Source organism: Lithobates pipiens, unplaced genomic scaffold, assembly GCF_037356315.1.
Source record: "Lithobates pipiens isolate NorthernLeopardFrog02 unplaced genomic scaffold, aLitPip1_a1.2 Scaffold_6, whole genome shotgun sequence".
Taxonomy (NCBI): Eukaryota; Metazoa; Chordata; class Amphibia; order Anura; family Ranidae; genus Lithobates; species Lithobates pipiens.
This window is the reverse complement of record NW_027507881.1, coordinates 5,602,655-5,623,763: the sequence shown is the minus strand read 5'-3', so window position 1 is coordinate 5,623,763 and position 21,109 is coordinate 5,602,655. Positions and strand designations below refer to the sequence as shown.

Sequence of the window (21,109 nt, the reverse complement as noted above, 5' to 3'; positions counted from 1 at the left end):
AAATACTTGTCATTTTGATTCTAATAAAGCAGTCCATGTTGAGCAGCTAAGCAAGTGTCGTCTTGTTTTGTGCTTGTGAGCGGTTGGAATATCTGATATCTATAGTCAGTATTAGGAAGCGGTCTACTGACGGAAACACTCAAGCACAGTGTAGGGATTGGTTCCGTCACACATATGAGCATGTCGCATTTTTAGCATGCAATTATTACTGGTGGCTAATCATTGTGTTCTCCCGATAGGGACGGCTCCCTGCGAACACCCTGCCCATCCCTGCTGGGAGAACACAATAGCTCCACGGGAGGAATTCCCCCATCAACATTGACTGTGTTGATGGGTGAATCGGGCAATTTTTTTAAATTTTTTTTTTGCAAACCTTGTTTCCAGGAATAATAATCGCATAATCTATGCCCTGCCTAAAACAGATAACTGGACTTGGGGCATCCATATTTTTTTTTATTTTTTTATTTTTTCCTTGTTTTGTGCTTCTTTTTTTTTCTATACTATTTGATAATTTTTGATATTTAGTAGATATAGTTTTTCTTTTTATAGCTATAAAAAAGAAAAATTATTTGATTTAAAAAAAAAAAAAAAAAGACTTGGGGCGTCCATACTTTGATCCTTTTTTTTTTTTTTCTTTCAACCAGGGCCGTTGAATGAGAAAAAAAAAAAGATCCAAATCCCCCATGGACACATTTGGGGGTGGTTGGGGGATATATCTCCCGCTGTGCTTTTGTTTTCTGACAGCGAGGGAGACCTCCCCAGCCATCAATACAATGATCAGCAGTGTTGGTCATCTTACTTTAAAAAAGTAATTAGTTAAGTTACAACTTACTTCTCCCAAAAGTAATTGCGTTAGTAATTTGGTTACTACATTGGAAAATGAATTAGTTACTCAACAAATTAACTGTGACCTTTTTTTTAAATATTCTATAGATGGGACTAGCGAAGGAAGTGAATGTCGCCGTCATCGGCGAGATTGACACCTCATGAGCCCCGTCGCCTGGTATGGATTTAAAGGGGGACCCCTACGCTGAAAAAATGGCGTGGGGGTCCCCCCAAAGCCCATAGCAGACCCTTATCCGAGCACGCAGCCCTTATCCGAGCAGGAAAGGGGGTGGGGACGAGCAAGCGCCCCCTTCTGAACCGTACCAGGCCGCGTGCCCTCAACATGGGGGGGTGTTTTGGGGAAGGGGGTCCCTGCGCCCCCCCCACCCCAAAGCACCTTGTCCCCATTTTGATGAGGACAAGGGCCTCTTCCCGACAACCCTGGCCGTTGGTTGTCGGGGTCTGCGGGCGAGGGGCTTATCAGAATCCAGGAGCCCCCTTTAATAATGTGGCCCCCAGATTCCGGCCCCCTACCCTATGTGAATGAGTATGGGGTACGATGTACCCTTACCCATTTACCTGGGGAAAAAAGTGTTGATAAAAAAACACAACACAGGTTTTTAAAGTACTTTATTAGACAGTTCCGGGGGTCTTCTTACTACTTCGCGGGTCTTCTCGCTGGGCTCCTCCGCTATCTTCTGTTCTTTTACCGCTAGCTCTTTTACTAGTGGAGGAGCCCGGCTTTCTCCTTCGTCGCCGCTGCCGTCCAGGGGTCTTCTTCTTCTGACTTCGGGAGAAGAAGAATACCGGGCCAACGCTAGTAAAAGAGCTGTAAGAAGATAGCGGAGGCCCTGCAGAAGAAGCGGAGAGCGGGAGAAGACCCCCGGACGGTGGCGGCGACTAAGGGGAAAGCCAGACTCCTCCACTAGTAAAAGAGCTAGCGGTAAAAGAGCAGAAGATAGTGGAGGAGCCCGGCGAGAAGACCCCCGGAACTGTCTAATAGAGTACTTTAAAAACCTGTGTTGTGTTTTTTTTGTAACGCTTTTTTCCCCAGGTGAATGGGTAGGGGTAGATCGTACCCCATACTCATTCACATAGGGTAGGGGGCCAGAATCTGGGGGTTCCCTTATTAAAGGGGGCTCCCGGATTCTGATAAGCCCCCCCCCCGCAGACCCCGACAACCAACGGCCAGGGTTGTCGGGAAAAGGCCCTTGTCCTCATCAACATGGGGACAAGGTGCTTTGAGGTGAGGCGCTGCAGGGCCCCCCCTTCCCCAAAGCACCCCCCATGTTGAGGGCACGTGGCCGGGTACGGTTCAGGAGGTGGGGGGGGGGGGGGCGCTCGCTCGTCCCCACCCCCTTCCCTGACCGGGTGTGCTCGGATAAGGGTCTGCTATGGACTTTGGGGGGACCCCCACACCATTTTTTTTGGCGTAAGGGTCCCCCTTTAAATCCATACCAGGCGACGGGGCTCGCGAGGTGTCAATCTCGCCGATGAAGGCGGCGACATTCACTTCCTTCGCTAGTCCCATCTACCTGGTCCCGGGTGGTAGATGTAATTGCGGTAACGCCATCCAAGTAATGGGAACGGCGTTACCATGAGGGGAAGAGTAATCAGATTACTCGTTACCCTCTAAAGTAACTGCGTTAAGTAACTCCATTTATTTTAACTGAGTTAATTACATCGCTGATGATCAGTGCTGCCAGCACAGATTGTTCAGAAAATAACCCTAGGGGTCAGGTTGTACACAAGTCGATCAGTAGATTGCACCACCATGGTGCCCATACCATGGATCAAAATTCAGCCATTCCCTGCTGAACAGGACGAATTTCGATTCCATGTGTGGCCGGCTTTATTCAATCAGATGTGATACATTACGCTCCAGCCCATAACAAATAATACACATTTCTGTGCATTCTGATTGGTTGGTCTGAGTAGCACTTTTTCTACTGAACATTACATTTAAATTGCATGGCATCTTCTAGATTTCTGCAGTTTATATATTTAGATATGTCAGTTCTGTTGATTTCACCAAGCAGACATTGAAGCCTATTTGTTTCCTCCTGCACAGAATCTGTCTCAAGCATTACAAAGAGAACCCCTGGAATGAGCAGCATGTGTTTAAGCTTCCAATCAGACCGACTGTCATCGGCAGTTTTTACCAAAAGTAAGTCTAAATGTCCAAATCATGTATTTTTCCCTTTATGCTTTTACTTTGGCCCGTTTAATTTTCACTTAAAGTGATTGTGAGTGCTCCGGTAGACTGGGAGCGACCGTCCGGCACGTCCGCTGGCTGTTTGGAGTCCCAAGCGAAGCCGGCAACGGCTTTGATCGGGTCAACACGGAAGCGATGTCACTTCCCATTTACTTGGCTGCCAATGGCGCAGATTTAAAAAAAAAATGATAGTATTCCAAAACGCAGATTTTGGCGTTTTGAATACTTTGAAGTGCAAAGGAGGGATTTGGGGGTCTGTTGGACCCCCCCCCCCCCCGATCCCTCCATAAAGAGTACCTGTCACCGCCTGGTTCTATCACAAGGGATGCTTACATTCCTTCTGACTGCAATAAAAGTGATCAGATTTTTTATTTTTATTTTTTTTTATTTTTTTTTAACAATCAGGAGTGCTTTATTAAATATACATATAATACAAAATCTGCATACAAGGCATACTGTAACATCGTACCAAGGTCAGCAAAACAATCATAGTGAACACTGAGGATCTGTGAGCCAAAGGATAGCTATAACAATGATAAAACCCTCTTGGGGGGGAAAAAGGGGGTGGAGGCAAGACAGCCGACAGCAGAAAAAGAAAAGAAGAAAGGAGGAAAGGAAAACAGAAGGAAAAAGGGGGGGGGGGGGCGAGAGCAGAGAGGGAGGAGGAGATGCCAGAAAGAAGAGGGGGGAGGGGGGGAGGAGAGGGAGCTCACCAGAAAGAAACAAAAAAAAAATGTAAGAGGAGTAAGACACAGGGCACCTCGCCACCCTCCGCCTACTATCCAAGGGTAGGTCCAGTCCAAGGGGACCATACCTTGTCAAACTTCCAAGGACATCTCCTACTTAGATAAGTCAATTTGTAAAGAGGCAACATAGCATTGATTTTATTCTCCCATGCAGACACCCTAGGCTTTTATTTTTATTTTTAAAGGGACAGTGTTAAAAAAATAAATAAATAAATAAATAAAGAATATTTTTTTTTTTTTTTTTTAAAGCACCCCACCATCCCCGCGAGCTCATGCACCAAAGAAAAACGCATACGCAAGTCGTGCCCCTAAATGTAAACAGTGTTCAAATCACACATGTGAGGTATTGTCGCGATAGTTAGAGCGAGAGCAATAATTCTAGTGCTAGACCTCCTCTGTAACTCTAATCGGGTAACTGTTAACATTTTTTAAACGTTGCCTATGGATAATTTCAAGTACCGAAGTTTGGTGCCATTCCACGAGCATGCGCAATTTTAAAGTGTGACATGTTAAGTATAAATTTAACCACTTAAGCCCCGGACCATTTTCCAGCTAAAGGACCAGGCCCCTTTTTGCGATTCGGCACCTCGGCGCTTTAACTGACGATTGTGCGGTGTGGTTCCGAAACAAAATTGACGTCCTTTTTTTCCCACAAATAGAGCTTTCTTTTGATGATATTTGATCACCCCTGCGGTTTTTATTTTTTGCCCTATAAACAAAAAAAAGCGTAAATTTTGAAAAAAACTAATTATTTTTTACATTTTGCTATAATGATTATCCCCCAAAATATATTTTCCCTCGGTTTAGGCCGATACATATTCTACATATTTTTGGTAAAAAAAAACGCAATAAGCGTTTATTGATTGGTTTGCGCAAAAGTTATAGCGGCTACAAAATAGGGGATAGTTTTATGGCATTTTTATTAATAATTTATTTTTTTTACTAGTAATGGCTGCGATCAGCAGGTTTTATTGTGACTGCGACATTATGGCGGACACGTCGGACAATTTTGACACATTTTTGGGACCATTGTCATTAATACAGCAATCAGTGCAATTAAATGCACTGATTACTGTAAAAATTTCACTGGCAGTGAAGGGGTTAACCACTAGGGGGCAGTGGGTGTGTGTTATTTTTTTTTTTTTTTAACTGTAGGGGGCGTGGCTTGGTGTCTGACGTCACTGATCGTCTTTCCCTATAACAGGGAACAGACGATCAGTGGCAGCTTCAGTAGGAAGCATGGGGAGAGGTTTGTTTACACTTCTCCTTGTTCTTCAGCTCTGTGACCCGATCGCGGGACCCCGGCTGCGATCGGGTCCCGCGGGCGCGGTCACAGAGCGGGTCGAAAGTGCGGCGGCGCGCTCGTAACCCACGGCTGGGCACTTAAAGAGCAACATTCCTGTGCCCAGCCGTGCCATTCTGCCAACGTACATCGGCATGAGGCGGTCCTTAATCGGTTAATCGGCGTAACATCATCTTTCACATTATACAAAAAAATTGGGCCAACTTTACAGTTTTTTTTAATGCATGAAACTGTTCCATCCCCACCTCACCCAAAAAAAAAAAAAGTGTTTGAAAAAATGCCGTGCGAAATAAAAAGTTGCAACGATCGCCGTTTTATTCTGCTATATATTAGAAAAAAAAGAGAATATATATATATATATATATATATATATATATAAAATGTTTGGGGGTTCTTTTGTAATTTTCTAGCAAAAAAATTATGATTTTTTTACATGTAGGAGAGAAATGTCAGAATTGGCCTGGGTGGCAAGGGGTTAATATGCATATTTACACATGTAAAGTCAGAGAAATTGGCCAGAGCATCCACCATAGAAAAACATTGATTTCTGTGCAGAGCTGCACTAGATTTTGCTCTCTCCAGTTTTTAGTAAATAACAAATAAAGGATCTATTACGGTCTTTGATATTTGATTGCCTCAAACTTTCAATAAACCGTTCATATTGATTGTTTCCTCTGCAGTTCACACCCTCAGACATGGAGACTGGAGATCATCAGTGGACATGGGCAAAAAGAAGTAAAAACAACATGGCAGCTCAGTGCCCGACCACCTGTAGACCATCTGCCATGTGATGTTTCAGGTATTACACAAACATACTGCATCATTTATTGTGTGTATTTATTTTTCAGATACAGTTTAAAACCGTATTAAACCCAATTCTTAGGTGTGATGGCTGCATTAATTTTTTTTTTTTTTTTTAGACTTTAATATATTTGTGATCTGGTGATCCAGCCAGCAAGTCTGTTTTTCAGAAACTCAAGCTCCCTAGCAGAACATATCAGTTTACATGGATGAGACAAACCAACCTGGAAAGCTGGCTGAGACGGACCCGAAGTTACTGTGTGTACGCCGGAGTCTGTCTGTCTCGGCCAGCGAGATGTCACTTCCGGGAGAGGAGAGACTGCGTGGAAGTGACATTCCATCGCCGCCATCTTGGTACTCTCGTCCACAGTAAGTCTACAGTTAGAAGTCGGCAACCGGACATCTTTTTACACCCACCGAAGTCTTGCATTTTACACGTAGTTTTTACCAGTAAACTGAGCTTATATACTATATAAGGCTAATATAGTATATAAGCTCAGTTTACTGGTAAAAATACGTGTAAAATGCAAGACTTCGGTGGGTGTAAAAAGATGTCCGCTTGCCGACTTCTAACTGTAGCCTTGCTGTGGACGAGTGTAACAAGATGGCGGCAACGAAACGCCACTTCTGGTTAACACATTAGACGGGTTGTTAATTCTGACGGAACACCTGAGTGACTTTGGTAAGTCTGAGACACTAATTAAAGTGGTTGTAAACCCTTACAAGCCCCTTTGACCTACAGGTAAGCCTAGATTAAGGCTTACCTGTAGGTCCAAGAAATATCTCCTAAACCTACACGGTTTAGGAGATATTTACTAAAAGACAGGCACCGCTGTCTACGGCGCATGCGCCGTAGACAGCGACGCGCAGTCACACTATCGGCGTTAGCAGCGGCTCCTGTGCGCATTCGCGGTAGTGACGTCATCGCTGCTCCGGCGCTGTGAGTGGCCAGAGCAGCGACACCCGGAAGAAGATGGAGGCTCCGAACTACAGGGGACAGCGGTGACATCGCTGGCTCCTGTGTCAGGTAAGTGACACATAATGGGCTACTATGTGATATATACCGTAGTAGCCCATTATGCTTTACATTTGCAGGGAGACAAAGGAAGTAAACCCATCAGGGTTTACTTCCTCTTTAATAAAAGCATTTTTGTACATCAATTGCCACCACTGTGCCCATCAAACGCAGTCACTGTGCCATATCAAGTGTACTCACTGTACCATCAAATGCTCCCACTGTGCCCCCCGCCTGCCCGGCACTTACCCTGTCTCTCAGTGGGGCATTTTATTAATTTGTAACGTATATGTTAATTTTAAATAAGTATTTTGCACTATATATTATAGATTGTTTTTGTGATTAATCACTACGCTTTTAGATGTTAAATTTGTAAGAATGAAAATACATCCTGCAGATCAGATATTTCTATTTGGATTCCTAACAGTCACAAAATTACAGCAATGAAATGACCAAAGAAAATAATTTTACTCTTAGGGGTCCCCATAACTTGGGGAATTTTATCCAGGGGTCACAGCACTAGAAAGGTTGAGAAGCACTACTCTAAGGGTACATAACGGTGCATTGGTTCAAAATATTTACATAAGTTACACTGAAGATTTGTACTGACGAGAACTACAGTCTAGTACAGCTGTATCTTCACAATGATGAAAGAGGCTAGACCCATCAGAAATAGCCAGGATTATTGGCAGCCACCTACCACACAAAGTGTCTGCTGGCGGCTCTAAGCGGTGAAAGGGGCATTTATAGTTGCATTATATTACCAAAAGTATTGGGACACCTGCCTTTACAAACACATGAACTTTAATGGCGTCCCAGTCTTCGTCTGTAGGGTTCAATATTGAGTTGGCCCACCCTTTGCAGCTATAATGCTTCAAATCTTCTGGGAAGGCCGTCCACAAGGTTTAGGAGTGTGTCTATGGGAATGTTTGACCATTCTTCCAGAAGAGCATTTGTGAGGTCAGGCACCGATGTTGGACAAGAAGGCCTGGCTTGTAGTCTCCGCTCTAATTCATCCCAAAGGTGTTCTATCGGGTTGAAGTCAGGGCTCTGTGCAGGCCAGTCAATTTCCTCCACTCCAAACTCGCTCATCCATGTCTTTATGGACCTTGCTTTGTGCACTGGTGCGCAGTCATGTTGGAACAGGAAGGGACCGTCCCCAAACTGTTCCCACAAAGTTGGGGGCATGAAATTGTCCAACATGTCTTGGTATGCTGATGCCTTAAGAGTTCCCTTCACTGGACCTAAGGCGCCAAGCCCAACCCCTGAAATTGCATATAAGTGCCACCCCATCAGTGATGCATATAAGTGCCACCCCATCAGTGCTGTATATCAGTGCCACTTATCAGTGGTGCTTATTAGTGCTGCATATAAGTGCCACCTCATATGTGCCCACCAGTGAAGGAGAAAAATTTAATATTTAAAAAGTTTTTCAACAGAAATGAAGAAAAACTTTTTTTTTTTTTTTTTTTTTTTTTTTAATCTTTCTTTTTTTTTTTTTTTTTTTTTGTAGTGCAAGAAATAAAAAAAAAAGGCAGAGGTGATCAAATACCACCAAAAGAAAGCTCTATTTGTGGGAGTTTTGTTTGGGTACAGCGCTGCATCACTGCGCAATTGCCATTCAAAATGTGAGAGCACTGAAAGCTGAAAATTGGTGTGGGCAGGAAGATATTGAAGTGGTTAAACAGCTTTCAGCCTTTAAAAAACAAAAAAAGTCAGCAGCTACAAATACTGTAGCTGTTAATCATATACTTACCAGTATGTGGAATCCCGCAGCCAGTTCTTCTCACCACTGCAGGTTCCTGGCACTGCGATCTTGGATTTGGGAGCCAACTGACTTCTTAAAGAATCGCAGCCGGCTCCCCACTCTACATGCGCAAGATTGCACAACATTGTAAGAATGGTCCTGCAGCCTGCTTGGTCGTGTCCCAGGAGGATTGGGGCAGACCCAAGTAGACGTTATTCTCACCTAGGTGAGAATTGAGGTAATGGGAGCTGAAAGGTCCGATTCGGTTCGCTAATAAAAAAAAACATAAATCAGATCGAAGGGTAGTTGGGTGTAAACGGACGGCGGGGTCCTCTCCTGGCCACCCATAGAACAGAGCGGGCTCTGTCCATATCCACGGTCTATGTGAAAGGGGCCTTGGGGGTAAGGGGTAGTAGGAATAGTAGCACTTTTTACTTTTGAGTGGAGGTCCACTTTAACCTGTTCAGATCCGCGCTAAAGCTGAATGACAGCTACAGCGCGGATCTGCTTTGCCAGGAGGCCGTCTATTGACATCCTCCCCTTTCAAAGCTGGCCATTTCCCCCCCTCCTGCAGGGGACGTGCGGCACGCGCTGTGATCGCCCAAGTCAATGAGTCTCGGGTGATCACAGATCCGAGTCAGGGGCCCATCCAGGCCCCTTACCACGTGATCAGCTGTCAGCCAGGGAAGTCAGCGCTTGGAAGGTAATAAATTAACAACCTGCCGATGGCATGTTGCAAGCTTCCTTCCGAGTTTGGGTCACGCATGCACGGGCGCCCCCCTGCTGACCTGTGCTGTGATTGGAGCAGGAGATTTTAGCTGAACCCTGTTGATCGGCGGTGATTAATCTTTGTTGCAAAGTTTATTGTTGCACTTTTATGCGCATGTTCACTTTATTTCCATGTCATATGAGTCACACAAGGGTTTTTCATTTTTTTTCACTTAGCGCCCCCTATCACCCCTTTATGTTCAACACACAGGGATTACTGCAGAATAACAAAAGGGAGGAATCTGCAACAACATCTGTTAAAATCCCTGCAATGTACAGAGATCACCCAGAGGGGAATGTTTTTTTTTTTTTTTTTTTTTTCCCAACAAAAGTGGAGTTGCGCTTTTAATGTGCAGATTTGGTGGTGTAGAATTTTTCTCATGCTTGAATTAACTCTTCATTATTTCTGATATTCCCATAGACATAAGAATAGTTATGACGTGACCTCAGAGAGTTGTTGTATTTGTGTTCCTAGGTGTACAGAATGACATGACAATTAATGTAGACAATGAGGACGTCGCTTACTATCAAGCCCAGATCAGCTGCAGTCACGTGTGCTTCTGCTGAGATTTCACACCGGTGAATATTGTCCTACATTGTAACCATATTTTATAAATTATTTTCTATTAAACTGCATTTTCTTGATTTTATTATTTACATTGTTCCAACTAAAGATAATTTGGTGATATAGGGCAGCGGGTAATCGGAGGCAGTTCCTTTTTATTATCATCTTAGGCCGCGTACACACGCTCAAAATTAGCATGAACGGACTTGGCCACACACGACGAACGAACAGTCCGCTGAAACTTGCGTGATGACGTGAACGGCACGTACGACGGGACTAGAAATACGACGTCCTATACACTGCAATGCAACCTTCGGCGTGTAAATCCTTTCTGAGCATGCGCGGAACTTAGTTTGACGAACAAGCCTACACACGGGCGGACTGTCCGCTCAAACCAAGTTTCAGCAGACAGTTTTACGGAATTTCCGAAAAACTTTGTTCGTCAGACTGTCCGCTGAAACTGTCCGCTGAAGCCCACACACGAGCGGACTGTCCGCCGAAACACTGTTCAGCGGACAAAGTTGAGCGAACAGTCCCCGCGTGTGTACGCGGCCTCATGTAGCAGGATGGATCCTTTTTCTCCTCATGCAGCACGATCCTTTTTCTGCTGACACTGTCACTGACACTACAACTTATTTGAATGAAGATCAATAGTATAAAATGTTGAGCAGATCCCAGTCTGCAAATCATATCCCCAGTCCTGGGATGGATTTAGCTTCTTTGATTCCCGAGGTTATGAACTATACTATAAATTAGAGCTGCACGATTCTGGCTAAAATGAGAATCACGATTTTTTTTGCTTAGAAGATAGATCACGATTCTCGCGGCGTAACATCATCTTTCACATTAAAATAGGGCTGTTACTGATTAAAATTTTCGTGTTCGATTAATGAATTATTTTTTTAATCGATTAATCGACTCATTTCGATTAATTATAACGTACATACAGATCCAACTACTTTTAGCTGATCTCCTTCCGTTGCAACTCTGCATTAGTCAGTGGTAAATGTACACTATATACAATCACCCGACACTAGTTAGTTTCCATAATCCATGATTTAACTTCACAGTTCACACAAATACGTTTTAAATTCAAACTGTAGCACTGCCATACGTTTTTTTTTTTTACACAGTAGCGTGACAATCCCTCCACCTCCGGTCTAACTAATCACTCTCACCTTATGGCATGGACCCCTGTGCAAACAGGTGGTCCTACAAGCGGGTATCAAAAGGGTTAACACGGACCATAAACTTCTCTCACGTCTCCTTAGATATCAGCAAAACGCCGGGTCATGGGTAGAAAGAAAAGAGCTAAGTGCTCACCGCTTAAGTATAAGATTTAATTTTTGTGTTCAAACTACTCACATGAAGATGATAAAAACACAGCATGTAAAGCCGACAATCGTGTTAGTTCTGTAGGGCAGCAGCGGGTGAAGTCATGTGTAGCTCCTCCCCCCGTCCGCGGTACGTCTACGTCACCAGACTCCTCCCCCTTCCCTTCATTAGCAGACGGAGGCACTTGGGGAAGGGGGGGGGAGTCCGGTGACGTAGATGTCCTGCTACATGGTGATTGATCACAATTTCTCCACATTAGAATAAGTATTCCTACTGAGATAGACTGCAGCTACAGATCTAGTATGTGGCTGGCCACAGGTGGATTTTTTTTTTTTTTTTTTTTTTTTTTTAATCAACAGGCTGAATTAAAAAACAAACAAACAGTAGCCTCACTTAGCAGATCCCCAGCTAATTGGTGCCACTGTTCAGCAAATCCCCAGCTTATTCATACTCTTGTTCAGCAGACCCACCGCTCAACAGTAACCCCCAGCTCTGCTGATCCCCCGCTCAGTAGTAACCCCCACCCCAGCTCTGCTGATCCCCCTCCCTGACAATAGTAACCCCCAGCTCTGCTGATCACCCGCTCAGTAATAACCCCCCAGGTCTGCTGATCCCCGCTCAGTAGCACCCCCAGCTCTGCTGATCCCCCGCTCAGTAGCACCCCCAGCTCTGCTGATCCCCCGCTCAGTAGTAACCCCCAGCTCTGCTGATCCCCTGGTTTGCTGATATAAAAGATGAACATCAAATTATACCTGATACAGTTGCCAACATCCCTAGTATAAGAGATGGCATGGAAGTAACCCCCAAAGATGGGACTTTAACGGCAACAGAGTAAAATATATTATGATTTATTCAAAAACAGTACACACAATACAATATTCAAACCAATAAAACAATGGTGTTGATGGTGACGATTCCCATAAAATGTCCAGGCAGCCCTACGCATTTTGGGACTGAGATGTCCCTTCGCCAGGGAAAAACTTTCAGGGGGGATCACACCATAGCGGTCACCATGGAGTTTTTCACTGCTGAAGCAATGGCGGCATTTAAATCGCGGTCAGACAACCCCGATGTCCAAAGGGCAGCGATGTTAAAAATGGGTCCACTCTCATCCACACTGATCCACCACAAGGGCACCACCAGAGACCCACACACAGGATGTGTCAATATTTTCCCACAGTCTTTTCCTTAATATGCGATCTTCGTAAGATCCACTTCAGAGGTAAGACGGGTACTGGCAGCATACAAAAAGATGCCTATAGATATTCAACTCAAACCCTCCTTCTGGATCGCTTGAGATGTGATCCAATTCTTATATAGTGGTTCCAGGCAAAGGTGGTATATCTCCAATTGAAGATTCAGTATCGTCTCCGCCATCTGATGCAGTGACTGGTTTGCTGATCCTCCTCTCTTTCTGGTCCCTACTCAACTTCAGCTAGATTGTTCCCACACTGCGCACCACGTGTGATGTAGTTTCTCCTTTTCCAGTCCCACAGCTCTGCTGATCCTCTGCTGCTCAGTTTTCTCTCTCCTGTCCAGTATTTGTTTTAAAGTGAATGTAGAACTTCACATATACCCAGTGAGGTGAACAGCCCCCGATGATACACAGGGATGAAACAAATCTCCCTACATAGGTTTTATACATTTTATATCTGCTGTGTTGAGCTTGCTATATTCTTTAGAAAGTGCACATGGTGTTGGAGATTTTTTTCTTCCTGTTCAGCACTGAGAGTGAAGTCTTGGCATATACTGTGTGACAGTGGATTGCAGAAGAGTCACCCCCCCCCCCCCCCCCCCTTCCACATAGGCGAAGGAAGGAATGTGCAGAGCTGTGCTGTGAATAGACAAGCTCTCTGCTAATCTTTTCTTTTTTTTTTTTTTATAGCACCCATCCCGACACTAATTGCAGGCTGGTTTTATCACGGTTGTCAGAATTTATCATGATGATAAAAGAACAAAGCAGCAAAAAGAAACGGGACTTAGGGCTTTGGAGAGAGAAAAGAAAACACTACAGATATATGTGCATAGGTCAAATTTCAGGAATTAGGTTTGCATCCACTTTAAAGAGGCCCATCAGATCCCCAGCTCAGTAGGACATCCACTCAACAGATCCTCAGCTCATTGGTACCTTTGTTCAGCAGATCCCCAGCTTATTAGTACTCTCATTCAGCAGATCCCCCTGCTCAGTAGTACCCCCAGCTCTGTTCATCCCTCGCTCAGTAGTAACCCTCTGCTGATTCCTCGCTCAGTAGTACTCCCAGCTCTGCAGATCTCCCATTCAGTAGTAAATCACAGATTTGTTGATCCCTCACTTAGTAGTAACCCCCAGCTCTGCTGATCCCCTGTTCAGCAGTAACTCCCAGCTATGCTGATCATCCACTCAGTAGTAACCCCCAGCTCTGCTGATTCTCCTCTCTCTCTTTGGTCCCTGCTCCCCTCCCACTGTATTGCTTCCACGCTCCGCACCACGTGTGACATCTGCTAGTTTCTCCTGCTCCAGTCCCCCAGATCTGCTGATCCTCTGCCACTCGGTCCTCTCTCTCCGGTCCCCGCTCACCTTTTGCTATTCCCATGTTGCACACCACGTGTGCCCTCTGTTAGTTGCTCTGATCAGTTCCAGACCCCGCTCGCCTTCCTGCTGCTCCACACTGCACATCAGATGTGACATCTGCACCAGACACGCTCAGAATATATATACACATGAACCGGAAGTGATCTCTCATACCTGCAATACCGTCAAAACAAAGTGAAAGCTGAATAAAAGCCTCTCAAAAGCTGCAGGTGCTGTAACCGAGTGTTGCCATAGACTTCTATGCAGGCTTTGAAGATGCCTTGGAGCACCAAGAAATCGACATGGCATATTATTTTTGAAGCAAATGCAACATGTAAACAGTACAGTAAGGTAACCATTTTATTTAGGGAGAGGAGCTTTGATTGGCATTCAGAGTGCTTTAAAATTGCGTGTCCAATGCCACATTTTGAAGCAAGTGTAAACGAGCCCTAAGTTCATCCATTTAGTGGCATGTGTGAAGTGACTTTTTTGTTTGCGGCAGCATTTTATAACACCTGCTTTGGAAATTTGCAGCCTGGTGGGCCTCTCGGCTGTCCGACCAATGGGTCTGCGAACTGATTTCATCTGGCTACAAGATAGATTTCCTCTCTTGGCCACCAAACAGATTCTTCCCCTCCAGCATACCCTTACTCCCGGCTCTCCGGGAGGCCCTACTGGGGGCAGTAAGGGACCTGCTAAGCCGCGGGGTGATAGTGCCTGTTCCAGAAATGGAAAGGTTTTAGGGGTTCTACTCCAATCTGTTTGTAGTCCCCAAAAATGAAGGGGTACGTCCAATCTTGGACCTAAAAGCCCTCAATTGCTTTGTAAAAGTACAGAGGTTCAGAATGGAATCAGTTCGCTCAGTTGTCGCTGCACTCCATCAAGGGGACTCCCTGGCATCTTTGGGCATCCAGGATGCGTACCTGCACATATCCATATGCCTCAGGCATCAGAGGTTTCTGCGATTTGCAGTAGGGGAAGCTCACTACCAGTTTGTAGCTCTCCCTTTTGGTTTGGCTTCAGCACCCGAGTCTTTACCAAGGTATTGGCTCCAATTTTGGTGTTGTTGCGACAAGTGGGATCGCAATCGTGGGTTACCTAGACGATCTCCTCCTGAGAGCAGCTTCCGCCTCAGAATTAAAGGAGGATGTGGCAATCACCATGCAAACCCTGCAGGAATTTGGGTGGCTGTTGAACCTAAAGAAGTCGGTGCTTGTGCTGACTTAGCGCCTGGAGTATCTAGACTTACTGCTGGACTCCATGGAAGCGAGAGTGTTTCTCCCTTCAGACAAACTGCAGACTCTCAGAGCTGCGGTGAAGCTGTTGATGAACGGCAGGTGGTCGTCGCTGCGCTTCTGCATGTGAGTCCTGGGCCTCATGGTGGCCTCCTTCGAGGCGGTACCGTACGCCCAGTTTCACACCAGAGTCTTTCAGAAGGAGATATTGACAAAATGGGACAAATCTCCGTTATCCCTGGATCAGAAGATTCGGGTGAGCCAGTCAGTCAGGGACTCCCTGCTCTGGTGGCTGAGATCCCCGGCACTTTGGTCCGGGAAATCGTTTCTACTTCTGCCTTGGACGGTGATCACAACGGACGCCAGCCTGACCGGCTGGGGTACTGGGAGTACAGTCGACCAAGGGCCTCTGGTCGGGGGAGGAATCCAAGTGGCTGATCAGTGTGCTTGATCTCCGAGTGATCAGGCTATGCCTTTCCACATGGTTGACGAGACTAAGAGGGCGTCCGATCAGGATCCAGTCAGACAATGCCATGGCCTGGGGCATATGTCAACCGTCAAGAAGGAACAAGAAGCTCGGCTGCCGCAAGGCATGTCGCTCACACCCTTCGGTGGGCAGAGCAACATGTACCGGCCCTGTCGGCCATTTACATCCGGGAGTAGAAAACTGGCAGGCAGACTATCTGTAGTCGCCAGATGCTGGACCCAGGGGAATGGTCGTTGCATCCGGAGGTGTTCAGGCTTCTGTGCCTGCGGTGGGGCACACCAGACATGGATCTCCTGGCCTCCCATCCTAATCGGAAGGTGCCGAGATTCGTATCCAGGACAAGAGATCCTTGGGCGGACACGTCAGACGCGTTGGTGGCTCCGTTTGATCAGTACCGACTGATCTACGCCTTTCCTCTGCTAAAACTGTTACCACGTCTGCTCCACAGAGTGGAGGCCGTGGGGATTCCAGTGATACTGATTGCCCCAGATTGGCCCCGGCATTCCTGGTACGCTGACCTAGTACACTCCCTGACGGCTACCGATGCGAGAAGATCTTCTGTCTCAAGGTCTGATTCTCCATCCTGCTTTACCATCGCTGGTTTTAATGGCATGGCTGTTCGGCAGGTAGTCTCTCCGGTGCGTCCAACCTTGCCCCCATGGGGTCTGAACCTGGTGCTATCGGCGCTTCAGAAACCGCCGTTTGAGAACATCAGGGAAATTCCCTTATTGACTTTCTCAGAAAGTGGTCTTCCTAGTGGCCATTACATTGGCCAGGAGGGTTTTGGAACTGGCGGCATTGTCTTGCAAGTCGCCCTATCTGGTTATCTACAAGGATAAGGTTGTGTTGCGTCCGCAACCTTCTTTTCTACCGAAAGACATTGTTACCATGTCTGTGTCCTAAACCAACACATCCTAAGGAGGTGGCCCTTCATTCCCTGGACGTGGTCCGGGCTCTAAGGGTATATTTGTCTACCACGGCTCCCTCCTGGAAGTCAGACCCTCTGTTCGTTTCAGTAGCTGGTCCGAAAAAAGGTATAGTGGTCTCGTCGGCCACCATTTCCAGGTGGATCAGACAGATTGTGTTCCAGGCCCACACCTTGAAGGGGCAGGTGCCCCCCTTTCCTGTCACGGCCCATTCCACCAGGGCAATTGGGACCTCTTGGGCTTTCTGACATCAAGCATCAGTCGCTCAAGTCTGTAAGTAGGAGACTTGGTCATCCGTTCACACCTTTACAAAGTGGATGTAAGTGCATCGTCTGATGCCTGCTTTGGCTGCAAAGTTTTGCAGGTGGCTGTGTAATGTTGCAATTCTACACTCTTTCTTCTGTTCAGAAAAAGCTATTTTTGAGTATTAATGCACTGTTGCATTTGTTGACCGCAAGTTCTGATGCGGTTAGTAAGATGGTGACTCCCCTGTTAGGGAGTACTGCTGATTTTGGGTGAAGTTATGTTGCTGTTCCCACCTCTCGTTATGACACTGCTTGGGGACGTCCCTACGGTCAAGATTACTGGAGCTGTGTCCGTCAATGAGCAAAAGAGAAAATAGGATTTTTGTACTCACCATAAAATCCTTTTCTCTGAAGTTCATTGATGGACACAGCACCCTCCCCTCCTATTGGTTTATGTTGTACTGCTTGTTGACGTACTGAGCTGCAGGAAGCAGGCTGAGGGGTTATTACCAGAGGGACCGCTCCCTGGGCGGAACTGTAAAGTTCTGTTGTTTTTCACATGTATAACATGTTCTGCCTAGTCTTCTCCTGAAAGTGGCATAATAACCCTATGGTCAAGCTTACTGGAGCTGTGTCCATCAATGAACTTCAGAGAAAAGATTTTACAGTGAGTACAAAAATCCTATTTTTTTTTTTGTTCTTAAAGCAAAACGCTATGTGTGGCAGAAATCTAACCCTGCGCATCGCCCTGAACACACCATCCCCACTGTGAAACATGGTGGTGGCAGCATCATGTTGCGAGGATGCTTTTCTTCAGCAGGGACAGCGAAGCTGGTCAGAGTTAATGGGAAGATGGATGGAGCCAAATACAGGGCAATCTTAGAAGAAAACCTGCTAGAGTCGGCAAAAGACTTGAGACCAGGGTGGAGGTTCACCTTTCAGCAGGACAACGACCCCAAACATACAGCCAGAGCTACAATGGAATGGTTTAGATCAAAGCATATTCATGTGTTAGAATATCATAGTCCAGACCTAAATCCAATTGAGAATCTGTGGTAAGACTTGAAAATTGCTGTTCACAGACGCTCTCCATCCAATCTGACAGAGCTTGAGATATTTTGCAGAGAAGAAGAATGGGCAGAAATGTCCTCTCTAGATGTGCAAAGCCGGTAGAGACATCCCCAAAAAGACTTGCAGCTGTAATTGCAGTGTTTTAAATATTTTTATTTCATTTTCCACATTTACAAAGACAATTAAAAAAAATGTTTTCCTTATACATACTCTTACAAATCACTTTATATAGCATTCATAATGATATTCAATATTTATATAAAAACAAGGAGAGAAAGAATTTACATTGGGTCCCCGACTGGATCGATCCTTAACATACCTCTATAATCAAGAGGAGAGAGAAAGACCCCCTGTGCCCTAAATTATCGCCTTATAAGACCTATCTTGACCTTACTATTTCCTCTTCCCCGTGATTTATTAATTTCAATATATAATATGTGTAAGTTAGGGGTTCCTCTCCCTCTATCCCCACTCCCTTCTTCCATAACTCCAAGTAAATATAAAAAAAAAAGGGGGGGGGTCCTTCCCTGCCCCTATTTAAATCCCTAGTCCCCTTCACTTTATTCTGATTCTGCCTGTTGAAAGAGCGCGGTCGTCCGACAATCTCGACCTGCACGCTCAAGAAACGCGTCGCATACCCTCTGACGTCACAGCCCCGCGCCCTGGTCATCTCTGCCTCCCAAGCCTTGTTCTGAAGACCGCACATCTCGTGTCCACCATAAGCCGGCTGCTTCATAAAAAACACCTGTAGTGGACCTCATGTGAGAGGAACAGGAACAACGAGATGACAGATGTGGACCGGATCACTGGCTGACGTCCCATTATTCAGATACACCAGATGACCCTCTGTGTTTAATGCTTACTTTTTGCCTACTAAATGGGAGTGCAAAATTTTATGTTTTTACACTGAAAATAAAACCTTTTGAAAAATCTGCACCCAGAGGCGCCCCTTTCTCTCCCTTTTCTCCTTTATCTACAGCAATCCAGGAGCTTGAGTTTCAGCTCTTTGAAGGTGGCAGCCCTGCATGCGGATCCATCCCCCCTCTCCATCCCTCTCCCCCCCCTCTCCTCAGGAACTAAAGAACATTTAATTTTCCTTTTTTGGACTTGACAAAGTAGTGCATTTCCTGCACTCACTATCATATGTAATTTTATAGACTTTTTTTAAGTGGAAACCTAATATCTTTGATTTGCGCCAAATACTTGTCTTATGTCCTTCCCTCCCCCCCCCCCCCCCACCCCCCTCCAAAAACATGGGTGATGGATTATAGGCGTCCAGCGACAAAGCACTAGGCGCTCTCTCCATCCCCCATAATTCCCAAATAAGTTGAGGACTTTCTAAATTCCAACCGGTTCTTCCAAGTATCCTGAAATCTTATTCCTGCTCCCCTTTGAAGATGTATTAATTCTTCCATAGTCCTTATTCTATCTATTTCTCTAAACCACTCTCCCATCCCTGGTGTTTCCTTTACTTTCCAATATCTCTGGATTAATGCTTTCGCTGCATTCAGCAAGAATGGAGTAAGTGCTGCCCTGTATTTTTCCCTAGGACCCCCAGTCGCATGGAACAAACATTTCCAGGGATCCAGCTCTATTTCCTCCCATCGATCTCTTTAATAAGTCCCAACACTTCTTCCCAGTATAACTGAATTGAGCTACACTGCCACCATATATAGGCATGAGTTCCCTCCTTCCCACATTCTCTCCAGCATAGAGGTGATAAATCATGATTCATTTTATGCATTTTAAATGGAACATAATACCACTTAATCATTAATTTATAATTCATTTCTTTTATCCTTGTATCCATTGAGGTGGAGTGGACATAGTCCATAACTTTCCCTTTCAGTTTTTCCGAAATGGATTGATTCAGTTCGCCTTCCCATCTCCCCAGAGGAGACATAACCTCATCATCCATCAAAGTTATTAGCATCCTATATATTTGAGAGCTCCCCTGTCTACCCGTCCCTCCTCGATCGATCAATTTTTCCCAAGGGTTTAAGCTATCACCTGAACGGAGGGGTTTAGGGAGGTACTCTACAAAGTGTTGGAGTTGTCTATATCTCCATCCATCCCACGGTGTTATGCCATATTTCTCTCGTAGGCTCCGCTAGAGAACACAGGCTATTTACTTTTATCACATCCTTTAATCTCAATTGATCCGTGTGGGTCTATTTTAAGTACATTTTATTTTATTTCCCCGGGGGGGGGGGGGGGGGGGAAGAAGTTATTTCCTGACAAGGGCATTACAGGGCTATTATTTTGCCCTACTGTACCTTTAAGAACCCCATCCCATGCTCTTAATGTTTCCATTGTAATCGGGGATATTCCTCTAGGGCAGTGATGGCGAACCTTGGCACTCCAGATGTTTTGGAACTACATTTCCCATGATGCTCCTCTACACTGCAGAGTGCATGAGCATCATGGGAAATGTAGTTCCAAAACATCTGGGGTGCCAAGGTTCGCCATCACTGCTCTAGGGAGACCTCTAAACCTCATTGGGATCCAGATGGTCTGACTCAGGGCAACTTTACTTATATTATATTACAGGGCTCGACAAAACCCGGGCGCCAGATCGCATTTGCGACTAGAATTAGCGAACTGGCGCCTGGGGCAGCACAGCTGGGGGGATTGCTGTCTCTGCGGACCCCCCCCGGCGCGATCGCGTCGGGCCGCGCCGCCGGCGGCCGGTAATTTAGCCCCCGGCTTTGAGGCCTTCTACGATCCTATGGTTCCTTCTGTAATCTGGCGCCCTCTTGTGGTGGCCGTTGGAATTACAACCAGCAATGCTAATGGATGCAATGCTAATTTTCCCTGCCTGCCAGCCTATCTTCCTTCCCTTTACTCAGAACCCCTAAAAATTATATATATATTTTATTCTAACACCCTAAAGAATAAAATGGTGGTCGTTGCAATACTGTCTGTCACACCGTATTTGCACAGCGGACTTACAAGCGCACTTTTTTGGGGAAAATGTATTTAATAAAAAAAAAAAAATAAGACAACAGTAAAGTTAGCCCAATTTTTTTTAATATTGTGAAAGATAATGTTGTGTCGAGTAAATCGATACCAAACATGTCATGCTTCAAAATTGCGCCCGCTCATGGAATGGCGACAAACTTTTACCCTTTAAAATCTCCATAGGCGACATTTAAAAAATTCTACAGGTTGCACTTTTTAAGTTACAGAGGAGGTCTGGGGCTAGAATTATTGCTCTCTCGATCGCAGCGATACCTCACATGTGTGATTTGAACACCGCTTTCATATATGCGTT

General features: G+C 45.5%; 1 protein-coding gene across 1 annotated transcript in view; it reads left to right on the top strand.

Moving 5' to 3' along the window:
* Window positions 1–21,109, top strand: part of LOC143958203 (protein zwilch homolog) — a 108,175-nt gene that overhangs the window by 82,002 nt on the left and 5,064 nt on the right. Inside the window, exons 16-18 of the mRNA XM_077467675.1 lie at window positions 2,897–2,992; window positions 5,770–5,888; window positions 9,896–9,999. Coding sequence (XP_077323801.1) covers window positions 2,897–2,992; window positions 5,770–5,888; window positions 9,896–9,987 — 307 coding nt within the window. The 3' untranslated portion in view covers window positions 9,988–9,999. The remainder of the gene's footprint in view (window positions 1–2,896; window positions 2,993–5,769; window positions 5,889–9,895; window positions 10,000–21,109) is intronic.